This window comes from Mytilus edulis, chromosome 5 (genome assembly GCF_963676685.1).
Source record: "Mytilus edulis chromosome 5, xbMytEdul2.2, whole genome shotgun sequence".
Classification (NCBI taxonomy): Eukaryota; Metazoa; Mollusca; class Bivalvia; order Mytilida; family Mytilidae; genus Mytilus; species Mytilus edulis.
This window is the reverse complement of record NC_092348.1, coordinates 14,961,886-14,977,435: the sequence shown is the minus strand read 5'-3', so window position 1 is coordinate 14,977,435 and position 15,550 is coordinate 14,961,886. Positions and strand designations below refer to the sequence as shown.

The 15,550-nt window shown below is 30.2% G+C and overlaps 1 protein-coding gene across 3 annotated transcripts in view; it reads right to left on the bottom strand.

Annotated features, from left to right (window-relative positions):
- LOC139523050 (breast cancer anti-estrogen resistance protein 1-like) overlaps positions 1-15,550 on the bottom strand; it is a 47,687-nt gene that overhangs the window by 15,964 nt on the left and 16,173 nt on the right. For all 3 annotated transcript variants that reach the window (XM_071316805.1, XM_071316806.1, XM_071316804.1), the window contains exon 2: positions 6,415-6,675. In XM_071316805.1, coding sequence (XP_071172906.1) covers positions 6,415-6,675 — 261 coding nt within the window. The remainder of the gene's footprint in view (positions 1-6,414; positions 6,676-15,550) is intronic.

The window sequence follows — 15,550 nt, the reverse complement described above, 5'->3', positions numbered from 1 at the left end:
GGAACTCATCAGATTATGTGTATAGGTATAGATGATGACCAGGAACTCATCAGATTATGTGTATAGGTATAGATGATGACAGATATAGAACTTTGCACTAGTCCAGTCATGTCAGATTTCTATATTTCTATATGAAGTAGCAATAGATATAGAACTTTGCACTAGTCTAGTCATGTCAGATTTCTATATTTCTATATGAAGCAGCAACAGATATAGAACTTTGTACTAGTCTAGTCATGTCAGATTTCTATATTTCTATATGAAGCAGCAACAGATATAGAACTTTGCACTAGTCCAGTCATGTCAGATTTCTATATTTCTATATGAAGTAGCAATAGATATAGAACTTTGCACTAGTCTAGTCATGTCAGATTTCTATATTTCTATATGAAGCAGCAATAGATATAGAACTTTGTACTAGTCTAGTCATGTCAGATTTCTATATTTCTATATGAAGCAGCAATAGATATAGAACTTTGCACTAGTCTAGTCATGTCAGATTTCTATATTTCTATATGAAGCAGCAATAGATATAGAACTTTGCACTAGTCTAGTCATGTCAGATTTCTATATTTCTATATGAAGCAGCAATAGATATAGAACTTTGCACTAGTCTAGTCATGTCAGATTTCTATATTTCTATATGAAGCAGCAATAGATATAGAACTTTGCACTAGTCTAGTCATGTCAGATTTCTATATTTCTATATGAAGCAGCAACAGATATAGAACTTTGCACTAGTCTAGTCATGTCAGATTTCTATATTTCTATATGAAGCAGCAACAGATATAGAACTTTGCACTAGTCCAGTCATGTCAGATTTCTATATTTCTATATGAAGTAGCAATAGATATAGAACTTTGCACTAGTCTAGTCATGTCAGATTTCTATATTTCTATATGAAGCAGCAATAGATATAGAACTTTGCACTAGTCTAGTCATGTCAGATTTCTATATTTCTATATGAAGCAGCAATAGATATAGAACTTTGCACTAGTCTAGTCATGTCAGATTTCTATATTTCTATATGAAGCAGCAATAGATATAGAACTTTGCACTAGTCTAGTCATGTCAGATTTCTATATTTCTATATGAAGCAGCAATAGATATAGAACTTTGCACTAGTCTAGTCATGTTAGATTTGTATATTTCTATATGAAGCAGCAATAGATATAGAACTTTGCACTAGTCTAGTCATGTCAGATTTCTATATTTCTATATGAAGCAGCAATAGATATAGAACTTTGCACTAGTCTAGTCATGTCAGATTTCTATATTTCTATATGAAGCAGCAATAGATATAGAACTTTGTACTAGTCTAGTCATGTCAGATTTCTATATTTCTATATGAAGCAGCAATAGATATAGAACTTTGCACTAGTCTAGTCATGTCAGATTTCTATATTTCTATATGAAGCAGCAACAGATATAGAACTTTGCACTAGTCTAGTCATGTCAGATTTCTATATTTCTATATGAAGCAGCAATAGATATAGAACTTTGCACTAGTCTAGTCATGTCAGATTTCTATATTTCTATATGAAGCAGCAATAGATATAGAACTTTGCACTAGTCTAGTCATGTCAGATTTCTATATTTCTATATGAAGCAGCAATAGATATAGAACTTTGCACTAGTCTAGTCATGTCAGATTTCTATATTTCTATATGAAGCAGCAATAGATATAGAACTTTGCACTAGTCTAGTCATGTCAGATTTCTATATTTCTATATGAAGCAGCAATAGATATAGAACTTTGCACTAGTCTAGTCATGTCAGATTTCTATATTTCTATATGAAGCAGCAATAGATATAGAACTTTGCACTAGTCTAGTCATGTCAGATTTCTATATTTCTATATGAAGCAGCAACAGATATAGAACTTTGCACTAGTCTAGTCATGTCAGATTTCTATATTTCTATATGAAGCAGCAATAGATATAGAACTTTGTACTAGTCTAGTCATGTCAGATTTCTATATTTCTATATGAAGCAGCAATAGATATAGAACTTTGCACTAGTCTAGTCATGTCAGATTTCTATATTTCTATATGAAGTAGCAATAGATATAGAACTTTGCACTAGTCTAGTCATGTCAGATTTCTATATTTCTATATGAAGCAGCAATAGATATAGAACTTTGTACTAGTCTAGTCATGTCAGATTTAATTTACCCATTAAAGTAATATAAATGGTACCTTATCAGAAATTTAAAACTCAGCAAAGCTGAAAACTCATACCAACCAATATTACAGACAAAGACAGCCTTTTTATTGTCTCCTAAGCACGAAGAATGATATAGCAAAAATAAATTCACTCAAGAAAATAAAGTTACTTGTCCTTGTTTACAAATCCATTCTTTTAGGACAGACTTTGTACAACTTTTAATTCATAAATAGTTATAGCTATAGTCATAAACATATGCGTATAAATGACAAAATTTATCACAAGACTAGATAGCTCTTCTGATTTCGACTCCTTATAATAACCAAACAAATTGAATTGAAATAAAACATTTCAAGTATGTGAGTAACAAAATGATTCTTCCCACCTGAAAGCTTTAAAAACATTATTTTCAAAAAGAAAACAGGTATTACAACTATACAAATTTTGGATTTGGCCAATCCTAATTTAATATGCATACAAACGGCTATCAATTTGACCTTTAATAACCGTAACTCATAATCCGCATACCACCAAATATATTTGTATTTAATACTTTCATATAAAGGTATGCATAATTTCACACCTTGACGAGCTCGACTGAATTTAACAAAAACAAACAGTTTTTGAGTCCATCCTAGCATGTAAGATGTCAACAATTGTCCTATCAGGATTTATTTATGAGTTTTACATGTGGATCACTTATTTTGCAGATTATTTTATTTATGACCAATACTATTCAGAACTTTCAAGAAGAGCTAATGGATCCAAAATACTTAATATGACATTATATCAGACCCAAAGCCACATCAATAGTTTTTTAGCCCACCTTGAGAGAAAATTGTTGGGAAACTCTAATTGTACAAAAAATGTACTTATCTTTTTTATTTACAAAAATTTGACATGGAGAGAAAACAAATATAACCAACCAATGTCATTCCAGTTAACTTTTTTCTTTATTTTCTTAACAGAAATTTTACTTTCAAAATAAAAAAAAACATATATATATTTGATAACTATACAGTTTCTCAACCAAACAAAACAAGGACAAAACCAGGAAAGAAACACCAAGAGAACAACATAAATAGACACATGAAAATACAAAGGTAATTGCCAAAGAAACAATTCTCCACCAGAGAACAAATAACATTAAAGTCAACCACTATAGATCACTTTAAAGCCTTCAACAATGAGCCAAACCCAAACTGTATAGCAAGCAACAAAAGCCCCCAAAATGACATCTAAAATTTACGTTTTTTTCAAGTTCACTTCTAAACTAGATACTTATGTACCTAAATAATTTAAGGAATATTTTGAGGTGATATAATTTGTCATACTTCAATGTGTTTTATTATTTAGATTATTTGGTGTTAATGGTATTATCTTAGAATATACTTTGATAATCTCTATTTAAATTGTTGACTAGTCTTTTCAATTGGAACAAGTAAGAGCTTGACATAAATGCATGTGATATAAGAGGAAGATGAACTGAAACTATCTTAGAGGATTTGATTTTAGACTAAGTACACTAATAAAGTGCAAAGTTTTAATAAAAGTGTCACTGCAACGGAGTGCACAATATGACAAATTGTCTTTTGTCCATTATGAAAGGTGTAAATAGTTTGTTGTTACGAAATATTGCTTCTAAATCAGAGATGAGATGATTAATTTTGATCTTGTCACGTAATAAAAAGGTATTATCATTTTTAATAAACTGACACCAGGTATACTAATGTTTACATAGGTAAACTATACCCTATTTTAATGTGTACCAAATGTTGACCTCAATTTAAAGTGTTTTTTTCACTGATTACTAGACCATTTCTAAATTTCTAAATTTGAAAAAATAAAATAGTTTTATTTAATATTTATTAGACCAAAAAAGAAAGAAATGAACAGAATAAATTCTTTGATGAGTATATATTTCAATTGAATGTCATTTGAATGGTTTTTACAATGATATCAAGTTTCTACATGGTAGTTGGTACATTAGAGGAAGCAATAACTATTGAAGACATTACTAAACAGTCTATTTGTATTTCAACCTAAGCTGGAGCACCACATATAGTCAGTTTAGCATGTTCCAAAGCTCTATACTCCAATACAAACACTAACACAATGCTAGTGCCAAAGACAAAAATATCTCAAATTCTTCTAATTAAAACATTAAAATATTAAACACACTTTTCTTTTGCATTAAAATAGAAGTAATTTCTAAGTATCTTACTCAGTGTAAATATCCCTGTAAACATATCAGGTTTCATTTAATTCTGTCTGTAGACACTTAATACATTTATAAACTTCTCACACAGACTTTTAAACAGAAAAATGACAATCATTAAACTTCTTTAATTCATATTCAGTTCAAATTTCTTCTAAAAAGCAATAAATCATTTGAGTGAATTTGAATGTACGGCTTACCATTAAATCTATCAGTTGAAAATAATTAGAACTGTATATAGATTGAAAACAAAATGTCATGCAAAGTTATCTAGTGAGTTTACCATTCTGTGCATTCAAATATATCATCACTGGGGGTAATTTTTCTCTATTTAGTAAAGCTCTTTTTATGGTAGCATGCACTGATATATATGATGTGTCAGACTATTTTGAATTATATAACATGAATATTGAAATTTGGGTCTAAAATACGACTGACATAACAAATATAAATTTATAAAAATTCCACTATCCTGCTTTTACAATTTCAAAACTAAACCAAAATTTGATTTGAAAGATACCCAAAAGAAACTTGTATCATGTTTTGAAAGAGTAACTGGTCTTGAAATAATGAGGTCTAATAGACATTAAATGTATTTTCCTTTTATATACATCAATTTTAGCATGCTATCATAATTGAAGGTTGTCACTTCGTTTCTGTCAACTATTCTTTGTTGATTTACCTTTTAAAAGATATTTCTAACAGCAAAAAGAATGAGACACCAGTTCAATTAATCAAAGTACCACTAATTACCCACACACCAACTGTGAAACCAAAGCACAATGATGGCCAGTAATTCAGATCCATCTCATGATGAGCATGAAATCTGGATAATTTACTCAACAGACCCTTAACAATTTTTAAATAGAGGAAACTATTTCCTTATGATTGGAAAAACTGTCAGAAGGAATTAATTTTATTCTTGTGTCAGAAGTTCAAGTCTGCTCTTGATTTAGTGAAAAAGTCTGGTATTACTATGTTATTTCTTACAGTTAAACTGAAAATGAAAAAGCAGATACTTGAAAGAATGCTTTACTTTTCTTCTAAAGTTTGATATACCTATATATATTGCAATTTTTTCTGAGTTGCTTATTAACTGAAATTTCATATTCAAAATTGTTTCAGTATGATTAAGAAGCCAAATATTTTCAACTTTAGTTTTCAATGTACCTAAAGGAATTCAATAAGTGAGGAAAATAATTTTAATAATGTTATTTTTTTTCTCTCTCAACCTTTGATCACTGTAACTGTTGTGTTACACGGCTATAGAAAGATGGCAGAGACCACATGAAATGAACATCTTTTCCTCCAGGAAACTAACATCAAAGCTAAGATGATTATGTAAATTACATAAGATACTGAAATTCCACATTAATTAATGTGTAAATTGTGCAATCATGCAATAACTTCTAGTTTACAGCTGGATTTTCCATTTTTATATCATTTATATCATTTTGCCTGTAGTTGTTTAACATTTTTGTGTTTTCTTTGTTAAATTGGCTTTACCAGTAAATACATGAAATATCAAGTAAAAATATTGACTTTTCATATTTCTTTTTCAATAGGTTTTTGTTATGGCTATCTGTTAATATTGTTCATTCTTTTTATAAAGAACATCTGTACAACATGGTGTATACTATTTTTCATTTCAATATAAATTTCAACAATTTTTAAATATTTTGTGTTGTTGCAGGGTGGCAAATCTGTTATTGTTAATCATCTTCCCACACCTGCATTTTAAATATATTTGTACTCATGCATGTACATGTATTATGCAATGTTCCCCTCTGCTGCATTCTGATGTAATTTTGTATCAATGTTATTCAGATAACTCCATTTATCTATCATTCCATTTTTCCTTATCAAATTAAAAGTCTGTATCTTTTTGCTTTTATTTCAAATACATATTTTTAGTTGCTCAAAGATTTCCTTTGTTTGAAATATATAATTGATTCACTTATTAAAAGAATTTTAACAGTTTGTGCATTTGCTTTTTTTTAGTTTGTCTTCTATATGTATTATAGTGTTACCTTGTTTGGTGTAACGTCCCAGCTTCGTCTATTTAGCTGTTTCTGTGTCATGGGAGACTGGTAGTCTGATTCCTGCATCCCTGTCAGAAGTTGCAGTCTGTTCCCTGGAGCAATTCCTTGTTTTCCTCTGTAGGAGCACAGCCACCAGCCCTCCAGACCACCTGTGTCCTGCTCAATAACAGACAAAACATCTCCTCGTCTGAAGGCAAGTTCATCTGGGGTTTCTGCTTTGTTGTCATAGACAGCTTTAGCAAGTATTGTCTGAAATTGCAAAATAGTCAATATTATGTTTAATAATAGGATTTAACTTGCAACATAATGCTAGCATGCATTACATAATTATATAATAAAGTTGATATCAATATGCAGTTGCATGTTTTATGATTTTGTAGCTATAATTAAATTAAAGTGTCACTCACCATGATCAATTTAATCCGATTACCAAACTATTTTATATGCAAAGACAAAACCACAGCAATATTCTACTGCAACATATTTTTGTGATACAATTTATCTTGGATGAAAGTATTATGGTAACCTCTGTTGTCAGTTTGTTTTTGCTACAGATTTGTTTTCTAGTTTGCTTCTCTTGTCTTGGAAAAGGGGGAGTGTAGGGAGAGAGTTAGGACTGGGGAGGTTAAAGGATAAGCACAGTGTTTCTAGTCCACTCTTGCTTTGAGAATGGGGTGTAGTTAAAGATTATGGCTAGGGAGGGTCAAGGGATAAGTGCATTCTTCTTATTTGTAACCATTGGTTGACCTTAAAGCACAGTTGCAATCATAAATCTTTTTAGTTTATCTGTGTGAATATATTAACCCATCTGGAAAATAATTCAACCCTCAAAATGTCTACTTTCCCATCTGCTCAGTATTAAACATGTTAATTGAACAATTGTAACTTCAAAATGGATATAGGTTTAAATTTGATGAGCAGGCAATTAACATCATCTGCTTTTCTACATCCCAAATAATTCCCTGTACTTTAGAATTTAGAAACTCTGCCAACTTAAACACATAAAAGATGTAATTTTAGCTTCTGTTCCTTTTTTACCTAACTTCAAAACAGATAGCATTGAAGTAGATTTTGTAATTTAATGTATCTTATTTTTTATGTTACAGAAATATCTTCTTACAGGAGTTTGAAATATTGTGTACCTTGTTTATCTTTTGACATGAATAAACAATTGAATACATTTCTTTGAGATATCCATTTCTAATTTTGATTTCCATTTTTTAATTGACAGCAGGGAATGTAAAAGAAAGATAATTTTGGGCAAGCCTCTTACATATATTGAATACTTTCATTAATTGTAAATACTATAAATAACACACATTTTTTTATGTTTTTATGACATAGTTATAAAAAGATGACACAACAGATTAATAAATCAAACATTAAAATGACACTTAGTAATAATGTCATTAAAACTGTGCTATAAGAGCATGATAAGCATGTAAAAGGGCCTGTCCCAACTAGTTGTGTTTAATATATAAAGTGTAGTCAATATTTGAAAAAAAGTTATCAAGTATTTGTATATTAAACAACACATTTCCCTATATTTGACAATAGCTTTGGAATAACATAACAGAAAATCCATAAAAGGTATACAGACTTTCAGTCTACCAACATTTGTAAAAAGGGGAAAGTGAATGGTTCCTGGCATACTTTTAGTTATTGCATTATGTAAAAATTCCATATTTTTTTTATGATTGAAGACCTTTTTCTGTGAAACAAAAAATACATATTGACACTCAAACATGACTGGGTGTATCTAATATAAAAAAAAGTTTTTATTACAGTTGTACTACAAATTACCAACTATAAGCTGTTAAAGGCTGACTAACATATGATTATTTATTATAACAATATGTTCTCAACATATTTATTAGCAATGTATATATCATGTCTTTTTTTTTAAATAAATCAAAATTATGCAAATGTTTCGTCAGTGTTTAAAAAGACAGAACACACAAATTTGACATGGAAGAACTGAATATCTCACAATCTCCTAATATTCTCAAAACTGAATAAATCAACTAGTGTTTGCATGTTTTCAGTTCATGGCCAAACAATTTGATATTTATATTAGATAAGTATATATTGAGAACCTTTAAAGTAAATAAAACATTTACCTGTCCTTGATAACTGGACAGAGGCTCATTATAAACCTGACTGAAAATTACTTGGGTTAAATTAGGACACATTCCACAATAAACCATCAAGACAGCATCTTCTCAAGATTAAAATTGACAACAAATTATCCAACTAAATTTTAATTTCAGATATAAACATTCTCAAATAAAACAAAGCTTATGCCTTAACCCTAAAATCTTTTTCTTCAAATTGTGTAGATTTTGTTATACTTAACTATTGACACAAATATTAGTGAAGAATTTGAGTCTACCTTCTTTGAAGGATAATAATAAAACTTCCAGAAAGACCTTACCATGAAAATAGTCAAAATTCTTTCTTGCAAATGTACAATTCCAGCTACATTTCATCAATACTCATTAAAACTGACCTTTCATCCCATATGGTCATTATGACCCACGGAGATCAAAGTATTAATATGGAATCCATACAGTTACCTAATGGGTCACTTTCACTGACAATACAGATTCAATGTTCTGAATCCCTAGGGAGTCTTTATTAATACTACAGAACAAACAGATTAACCTTATCTGGTTAGACAGTCTCTTAGAGATTTCTCTAATATCATAACATAAATTTCATGCATTATTCAAATGATAACTTTCAAATCCATGCATGATAAAATGATTGTATCAAAATTGATAATCAGCCTTTGTTTACTGTAAACCAACTTATTTTCACTTATGCCTTATTTCACATAAAACACTTACTAGCCAATTTGAATTTTTGTGATTTACAAATTTACTTTTATGTAGCAAAGTAAGGAAAAATCCAAGTTTTACATTTTTGCAACAATCTATATTGTGATATTTTTTACTTGCAAGTCACAAAAATTAGTTGGTTTACAGTAAGCTAAAAACTGCAGTGGTGGATCCAGCCATTTAAAAAAGGGGGTTCCCAACCCAGGACTAAGGAGGGGTTCCAACTATATGTTCCCATTCAAATGCATTGGTCGGCAAAAAAAGGGGGGTTCCAACCCCCGGAACCCCCCCACCCTGGATCCGCCAATGAACTGATGGAAAATGTATTCTCATGTTTACCTTCTTTGGCTGTTAATAAAATGCGGAATCATTCAAAACTCAAAAAACGTTTTTCTACCCTCAGGCATAGATGATTGACCTTAGTTAGATTTGGCACACTTTGGCAGTACTTCGGTTTTCAACACTCATGCAATATTATCTTTTATTGGACAAAGTTTCTGAGAGACAACATGACATCTGATGGAACTCCAACTCTTTAGTCAGACTTAATTCAATCAATCTATAAAACAGTCATAGATCAATCAAAGATCTACATACTTTTTCCTACAAGCATAAACACCTGACGTCTGACAAGATACAGCCGAAGACCATCTTCATCATAAATTTCTGCACAGCAGCTGTCTTTATCATCATTACAGATAAATATTTATTTTTATATAATCATTACTGGTGCTTCCTGTGAGCTGGTTATGTTCCTAAATTAATGACAAATCATAAAGCGGTACCACACTCCTGCACCCACCATCTTGAGGAGTTTAGATAAACGTTTTATTTTCTTCCCCAGCAGGTCCCAACCTCTGATCTTTGTAAATCATATTGTTTATCTATAAATATCTATGTTTCATTCATAAAATCTATGAATCAACTTGGATTGATTTTTTTCCTGATAAAAAAGTAAGCTTATTCATAAAATGAATGCTTGTTTTCAGGTCAGTGTAAAAATATTACATCAAATCTTCTATAGAAGCAATAATTAAAGGATGAGTTCATAAAGTGTCTTGAGATAACTTACTCATACAATCTTTCAGACTGATAGATATATAGTATTTACATTTATTTTTCACTGTTACAAAATAATCAAAACAGTAGCTAAAGGATTTATCCGAATTCAAAAATTCTTATATCTCAATTTCTGACAGTCAAACTTTGAAAAGAGAGCAACTTGAGAGAGAGAGAATAAATAAACAATACATGAAAGACAAATTTATTATCTTTAAATCCTGATATAAGCACAAATTGAAAACTAAAACGAAAATTAAATGGAAAACATAAAGATACCTTCTTGAAATATATTGTACAAATTGTTTATCCTTAACAAAAAACATCTGACTACTTTTGTCATCATAAGAAGCAGTCTAAAGTAATTAATTTGCAAGCTACTGAAGTACCTACACACCATATGGCTGGGCCCCAGGGGCAAGGATTTTAATAAGAAGTACATCTTAAGGTGTTAAATGTATTACACACCACAGACAAAGTAATTAAATAATATTTATCATATGGCGGATCACTTGGATAAATATTAAATAAGATGCCTTTCAAATTTGTTTTTCATCTCTTCACACATTTCTGGAGCTTAGCTATAAAAGGTACTGTGCCCAGTGGGTTTGCAGGAGGTGTCAAAACTGTAGACAAACAAAGTATTTTCTATAATGCTCCAAATATTTATCGACTTCAGCTGACATTCAATATTTTCAATCTAAAAAAACATAAATGGGTTAGGTCAAATAGCCATCTAACACACAAAACTGGTACCACTATAAATATTGTAGTATTAGCTTTAGTTTAAATGGAAATTGTATGCTGTCTAATATGTAAAATCCAAATAGTGTGAAATTTTAGAAAAGTTGATGAGTAAAAGAAGATTATGACAAATGTACCCTTGCCTTGTAAATTTGATCTTTGTAGAATATCTAAATCAGAGCCAAGAAAATTAAAATTGTCCAAATATGTCTGCCTCTGGAAATTAAAAGAATAAACTCTTTTGAATAAAACTCTTCTTAAGTCAAAGAAGCACCATTTTGTATACACTCAGAAAAGCCTGATGCTTATCATTTTGAACTCATTTCCTAATAAATGGCTTGTTAGAATAGCTATAGATAAAACAGTTCAAGTTATTCATACTTAATAATGTTCAGTGATTCTACTATTATACAGATAAACATCTCAAAGCTATATCCTTGCATAAAACAGACTCAAAAGCCTAATGAAACAGCCATTTATTTCTTCAAATGAATGAAAAAATATATTTAGTGCTAATTGTTTTCAATTTGCCTTGTTTCTATTGCCAGTGATTTAGTAGATAACTATCTGGAGGGATCTAGAGATGGAAATCAACCATAAAAACAGATACAAGACATGACTCTATATACATCATCAGATGGTTAGCCAATCAAACGCACCATTAATGAAGAGACAGTTTGTGCCAAAAACCCTACAATATTCATCATCAAATAGAATGGAAATCAAGTACACCATATCTCATACCGGTACATATTCTTTCAAACCAACATCAACGTTTTGAGGGATAGAGCGAAAGGTTCTCTAGTAAAGTGTCTATCAGTTTTCAAGAAAACTGCTTAGTAAGCACAAATGACAAGAACTAACCATATATCTTATCAGCTGATATTCCCACATAATGAAACTTGGATGAAAATGGCAGAATATCAAATATAATTTTTGTGTCATCATAATATTAATCTCCACAAATTGTTGTATCAACTGACAACTAACTTCTTAAGACAGACTTTAAAAATTTGAATTATATCCATCAAAGTAGAAAAAAAGACATGTATATAAATCTGCACCTTTATATCCAAATATCATATTAGTCGAAACAACACTATGTAGTGTGCATGAATACATTAGAACACCTAGAGGTCAAGATATAGTTTGCAACATTAGACAAGTGATTAAATTAGAGGTCTAGCTCTAAATTGTCCTAAGGTTTAGTCTGTATTCTTTCTTTTTCTTCATATGCACTAAACCTTAGCCCGTAAATAGGCCTTACTTCTTTGGTTGTTTTTGTTACTTTTAAAGACGCCACTGAAGGCTAAATTGTTTATGCAACAGTTCAATTAAAATTTTAATCAGAAACAAAACAAACGATACAAAATATTTTGATCAAAGATCTAACAACATTATCTTTTAAAGAAATCTTATCTCAGGTGCAAAGTCTGAGCAAAAGGGTTTATTTCGTAACTTTTACAACTCATTACCCCAATACAAATGTATCAGGAAGATCTCAAACCAACCGCAAAAACATATTTATAATCAGCTAGTCTGTTTAAAGTTCATTCACAGAAAATTTAAAGCCAATGATAAAACACTGTCACAGAAAAAAGAAAACTTTGTCACATTCTATTGTTTTTAAAGAATAGCCCATGGTGAAAAGATTATCATGTCAGTCACCCAGAGACACACACTAGCAATAATCAGAGCGTTTAATTCTAATACTAAGGACATTTTATGTTAACATAGCAAATTTTATGCTTAAAAAAGATGTGGATACAAACAATACAACTGCTGGTACTTCAAAAAAGTAAATTCTTCAATTAAGATATGGTTATATCTAATCTGTGTTTAACCTGGCTACTATTGTACTCAAAATTTGTACTATTGTATGCGATATATTGATGAGACCTTTGTTCTGTGTGAGGTTTATTATATATGTCTGTAAGTCCTTAAGTTACTGTGACTTTATTGTTCTGGTTTGGATAGCAGCCACAAGTGCCTTTAATTAACTTAAGTAGAAAACAATAAGGTATAGATACATCTTGTCATGTTAATGTCGGAAGAGTTCAGACAAAATACTGTCATCTAATGATTCACCAGATAATGTGTACAACAATGTTTACATCTGCTCCAGGAATATTTCTTAAGGCCTGTGACTCATTTTTTTCTTTCATTTTAATAATTCTTGGTCTCAAAACTGTTTAAACCTCTTTGAAATTACATGATAAATTAATGGTAAAAAAAGAATTTTATTCGATTTTTAGAATTTCAATCCTCTTTATTATTTTATATAGTGCCTGTAAAAATTACAAACAAAGTTCTTTATAAGTTAAGAAACTCATTGTGTAGTTTCAAACTTATTCTTAAGAGGGGGACAACAATTATAGAAAATAAATATTTCAATATCATGTTCAAATGTTATATATTATTTGTTTGTTTACGTATGATCCTATGTCAACTCTACGTCACACATTTGTTGATACATTGGTCACTCTCAAGTGCACTTGTCACAAACAAACTAAATGCCCCTTGGTCAAGTAAGACCTAATAAAATATTGATCTTCGTTAATTATCTTTTTATTAACCCCAAAATCAAAAGTTAATTGGTTCAATAAGTAAATGTACACAGGTATGTTTGTCCAGGTGAGAAACAGTGGTAGTAAATACACACGATACCGATGTTAGGTGACGTAAAAATTTAGTTTGGAAGTATAAATCATTTTATGTCACCTCAAGACATAAGTTATTTACATAGGTAAAGGTAAACCACCTATCTATCTTGAGTAGCCAGAACTTATAGCCTTGCCGAAACTTATAAAATATCCCCCACTAGTAGGCCACTACTATTGTCCCTTTAACTCGGTCAGGTCAATACCACCAGGGTAATACCACGGGTGTCTGGAAACTTAAGAGTTTGCAATAGGGTAACGAACACCTAAGTGCTTCTATATTTAGGTTCATGTTTAGAAATTCAATCTTTTTGACATCTTTTCATGCATATTAAAATTCACTATGACATTTCAATGTTACACGAATCATGCATCGATAAATGTATTACGTAAAGAGTGACACCTTTCCTTTAGTGGTAAACCAAGATGTGCCTTTGTGAGCACTTAACTTAGCAAGGGTTTGGTTTTCAAATGAATCAGTCTATTTTGTATAAATTATGTCTGCTCTTAACTGATTAGAATTTATTTTTAATGCTTTAAAATTTTGATAACTGTTAGAAAAAAATAAATTTATCACACCTAACAACCAACATCCTATCTGACTTTTCAGTCTTAAAATATAGATTATCTTCATCATGCCTTTTCAGCTTCCTTTACAGCATAGCCCACAATATTAAACACGCTTCATCGAGGACTTCAGTATAAAATCTCTATTGGTGTGGGTTAAATAAGCTACTCCTTGATAAAGAAATTTTCCTTAATGCATTTGCTAGTTTTCACAAAAATACTTAAGCTGTGGTTTTTGGGTCCATCACCAAAAAAGATTTTTGGATTAACAACTTATATAATGTATTTTGTGATGGAAATAGACCACTGTAGAGAAATGGGACCAAATATCTCAAAAGCCAAGAGTTCAGATGATTGATATATCATTTGTTTCAAATCCTGAAGTAAAAAATGTCAAGTATTTTAACGATATGCAAGTACTTTCAGAAATTGCCATGTCATAACACCATGCTGTGCATAGTACAAGGACATTAAAGGCAAGTAAGATTAGTTAGTATAAACCGCCACAAAAATACCAAAAATATTTTCTAATACTTTTTACTTTAAATAATCTTTTTCAGTCATTATAAGTACCGTTAAACAAGTTTGGCAAGATGAAATGTATATTAATCTTCATAAATTGATTATAGCAGATTATGGCAGATTATAAAATATTCATAATGAACCTAATCATTAACAAAGCTTAAGTACGTTATTAATCAGGTGTTATTGAAACAAGGTCATCTGCTTATGTCACAAATAACATTATAAATTCTCTTTCAAGACAGCCTTGAAATTAGTAAGTCATACCGATAATACATCTGTACCAGAAAAACAAGGATAGTGTCTAGTATGGTCATGTCTATCTAGTCCACTGTCAAGTAAGGTTATGTCTATCGATCATGGTTTGAAAAATATGTGTAAAAACGCCTTACTTCATTATAAGTATATAGAAATGTTTACAAAAAATGTATTACATACAATTTTAACACTATACTTTGGTTAACACCCTACACTTATTAATGCTAACAAGGTGTTACAACATTAATACTACAGAAAAATATTTTAAGCATAACATTTTAAGTAACTTTTTTGGTTAATATTCAAAATTAAGAATTCATGATTAAAAGCTACATGAAAAACTAATTTTCCAAGATGCTATGCCAGTGCAATATTTTTTTTAAATCTTTTTTCAAAACTGTTTTTAGATTGAGAATTAAAAAAGAAAATTTACATGGTTTATATTACCTATAAAAGTACTATAGTATTTTGTTT